A 3,512-nucleotide genomic window follows, 5' to 3' on the forward strand; every position below is an offset into this window, starting at 1 on the left:
GGGATGCAAATGTGAGCAAAACAATATAGTACAACCTTGTTTGTGTAAGTGGAGGGGAAGCAATTGGATAAAATATGTTCATGAATCATTCCTATCCCAAAGATCAGGGAACAGAGGCCTTGAGGGAAGCCCAGACCAAAGGACTAGGAATGTTACAGAGAAGACTTTATGAAGAGATGTCTGTAAAACCAGATGGTAATTCTTAGGTTCTATACTTGTGAGGCTGAAATAAGATAATGTATGCAGATTGCTTAGCAAGGTGTTTGGAACAGAGACTGTGTGAAGAAAATATGTAGTTAAAGTTGTGGAAGAGGCCTTTACGTTCAGCCTCCTTCTCGCTCTCGGCTCAGCTTCCTTCTCCCCCTCACAGCCCTGACCCATGTTTTGCACCAGGGGCTGGTAAAAGTTCTGCAGAGCAAGGCAGGCCCCCACGCTGGGCTCCCAGGGTCCCTGGGTAAATGCAGTAGAAATGAATGAGCACAGGGAAGGGCACCAAGGTCTTTAATTCAACAGGGAAGCTCCCAGGGGCGGCTGGGCTGGGCGTTGGGGCAGGAGGATGCCCTTGGCCTCTTTCAGACTCTGAGCTGTGGCCTTTCCCACCACGCCTGGGCCACTCATTTCTCCTTCAGGTCCTGGACGTAGTCTTGGACCCAGTCAGCGCTGGGGTCGGCACAGATGGGATATCCCTTTTTGGTGATGAAGCTGTGCAGCAAGAGGGAGAAGGCGCTCAACCCAGGGTGCAGTGGTGGGCAGAGAGCCCGTCCTCCCTCGGCAAATCCCACACGCCCACCTTTTTCAGAGGAGCACCGGTCAGCTTCCTCTCGGAGACCAGCTCCCCGGCCCCCAGGGCCCCTCAGCAAGGGCTTCCTACCTTCTCCTCCCCCCTCCCCATGCCTCTCCATTCATGGGGCCAGACTCCCCCCCACCTGGCTCCCAGCCAGGCCAGAAAGCCCCAGGCTGCCCCTCGGCTGCTCTCCCTGGGTCGATGCACGTGGAAGGCGCCCTCTAGGGTCCCCTTCCACGCCCTCCCCCACAGGTCCCGCTCGCCTCCCCCCTCCTGTGTGGTATAGGGGGGCCACCTACATAATTCCAGGCTTGGAGCACTGACTGCTCGTCTCAAAATAACTTGACACTTGGGCCCGCGGCACCTTGCGGATAATGTAGGAGAAGCAGCACTCAGCAGGGTGGTAAGGTCCTCCTGAGGAGAAAGTGGGGGGAAGCTGGGAACAAAGGGCCCAGGGAGGGGCTCTAAGAACTCAGGCCCCTCTTCTCCCTTCCTCTTCTCCACGTTCCTCCTCTGCTCCTCTCTGCCTTCTCCCTTCACCAGCGATCACCCTTCTTCCCTTTCCCAACCCCTCCCTACTGGCTGTGACCTTTAGGGAAGAGTCTTTCCTGCCAGCACAATGCCAGGAAAGATGCTCCAAACAGAGAATTTAGAGACATGGTAGAGATTGGGAACCCACCCGTCCTTTGGGAGTGCAGAGCCTGGTCCCTCAGCCCCCAGCCCGCCCATGACCCCAAAGCCTTCCGAGGGGGTCGGGCGCCCACACCAGCCCCAGGGACCCTGGCTGGTGTGGGGGGCAGGACGCAGGTTTGGACCCATCCTTGCCCTTGCTGGCTTTGCGCCCACAATTGCTTTGATTGCTTTACCTCCTCTCTTTTTGCAGTTTCCTCATTTGTAAATGAGGTCGGGAGTTTTTAAACTCGGCTTCCTGGGGCTCTGGGGGTTCAGGGGTCATCTTGGAGGGACTGAAGCATTGAAGAGTAGGTCTTGGGTATTGTACCCTTTTCTGCTTCACATATTGGCCCTCTGTGTAAGATTGCTTGAAGAAAGGGTTTCATGCTTCCAAAACGTGTGAAAGTACTGGATTAAGTGACTTTCCAGCTACCTTCCGATTCTGAACATTCATGGCTGTTCCAGCAGGCGCATGAGGGTGACAGTGAAGTCATCCCAGAGCTGCAGAGGTAGCCGGAAGGCGTCTCAGGCCAAGGGCACTGAACAAGGAGCGGAAGCCGGGGTAACGGGGCGCCTTCGATGAGCATTGTACAGAGGAGGCCTCCCCGGCGGGCAGCACCTCTAGGCGCTCTCTTCACCAGCCGAAGAACGGAAAAAGGGAAACCCCTGTCCCCGAGACCCATTCGGGCCCAGACTCTCCCCACTTTATTCCTCTGAGCTGACAAATGACTCTTCAGAGAGGCAAATCCGACTGTCCAGATTCCCACTGACTTTAGACCAGCTCTATTTCAACAATGTTTTGATTTCCCCGAGGTTCCAGAAAGGAAACAAGGGAAAAGTGAAGGGTGAGGAATAGTCTTGGTTTCTGTCAGTTCACCCTAAGAAACAAGCCTAAAAGGGCCCTCATCTCAGGGGGCCAGGCCAGTGCATGAAAACACTGCTCCTCACTCTCCCTGGGGACAGTGCCCCCAACGAGGCAGGTCACCCTTTGTTTAATGCCAAAGCAGGATGAACTGAGGGGAGGCAAGCCGGGCTGCTCCTTGTCCTGGAGGCGAAGTGCGAGGCTGAGGCCAGTTTAATAAGATACTAGCCTCTTTCTACCCCACCTCTCCTCCCCAGCACCTGCTCCTGCTTATTTCCCCACAAGAACTAGGACGGGAAGAATCAAGGTCTTGGACTCACGTGAGGAGTATTCCATTTTGGACCCGAGGGTGATGGAGACAATGAGGAAGGAGATGGCAGCCACGGAGAACGTCATTCTCCTGTTGGGGGCCACTGCAGAAGCAGAGCTGGCCTGGAGGTTCTGAGGCTCCTGGGGTGAGGAATGATGAGAAATGATCGTTGTGGTAAAATAGATACATTTTTAAATAAGAGATTTAAAAGTTCAAAGGGAAGTGGAAAGCGGTGATGCCTCAGCAATTTCATATCCTGCGCATTTGTTGAGGGTGGAGTGACGGAAGTACAGAGAGCCAAGTTTTCAGGGAGGAAATTGCCTTACATCCCCAGTGGGAATAAGGTTAAATCCTGGTAACCTTCCTTGGGTATAAACCACGAGCACAGGGGCTGGGGGCACTGTCTCAGGATTAGCATTTCAAGATCTCAGGATTGGGATGTGTCCTTTGCCCTGTTCCAGTTCCAGGCCTCAGATAAAGGTCTTATGGGGGCTGGAGAGACAGGATTGGTTTGTCTTTAGATCAGAGGGGATTTGGGGTAGTGGGAGAAAGTCTGGGGTCCCCCAGGTTGGGTCTCACCAATCAGGGATAGGAACCCCTCACTTAAGTTCTTAAGCAGAACTTTTAGCTCCCAACCTCCTTCCCAACCTTTTCACCATACCCCGGGGACAGAGATGTGCTATGATGCCCAGTGGCTAATTTAACAAACACTTAGTACTTACTAGTCACACTAGCTGCTGTCCCAAATGCTTTATGAATATTAGCCCTTTTAATCTTTACAACTGCTGTTTAGGAAACTGAGGCACAGACAGCTAAGGGGAACTGGGGTTCAAACTCAGGCAGTCTAGCTCCCAAGTCTGTTCTTAACCTTTATACCTAACCGG

The 3,512-nt window shown here is 53.5% G+C and overlaps 1 protein-coding gene across 1 annotated transcript; it reads right to left on the bottom strand.

Moving 5' to 3' along the window:
* Positions 1-484: 484 nt before the first annotated feature.
* Positions 485-2,809, bottom strand: LOC101438915 (C-C motif chemokine 14). The gene is made up of 3 exons (XM_004449435.5): positions 2,639-2,809; positions 1,084-1,198; positions 485-702 (listed from the first exon to the last, which is right to left on the bottom strand). Exons 1-3 carry the CDS (start codon positions 2,712-2,714, stop codon positions 615-617), a joined length of 279 nt encoding a protein of 92 aa, XP_004449492.1. The 5' UTR covers positions 2,715-2,809; the 3' UTR covers positions 485-614.
* Between the last annotated feature and the right edge of the window lie 703 nt (positions 2,810-3,512).

The sequence above is a fragment of the Dasypus novemcinctus genome, chromosome 21 (genome assembly GCF_030445035.2).
Source record: "Dasypus novemcinctus isolate mDasNov1 chromosome 21, mDasNov1.1.hap2, whole genome shotgun sequence".
Taxonomy (NCBI): Eukaryota; Metazoa; Chordata; class Mammalia; order Cingulata; family Dasypodidae; genus Dasypus; species Dasypus novemcinctus.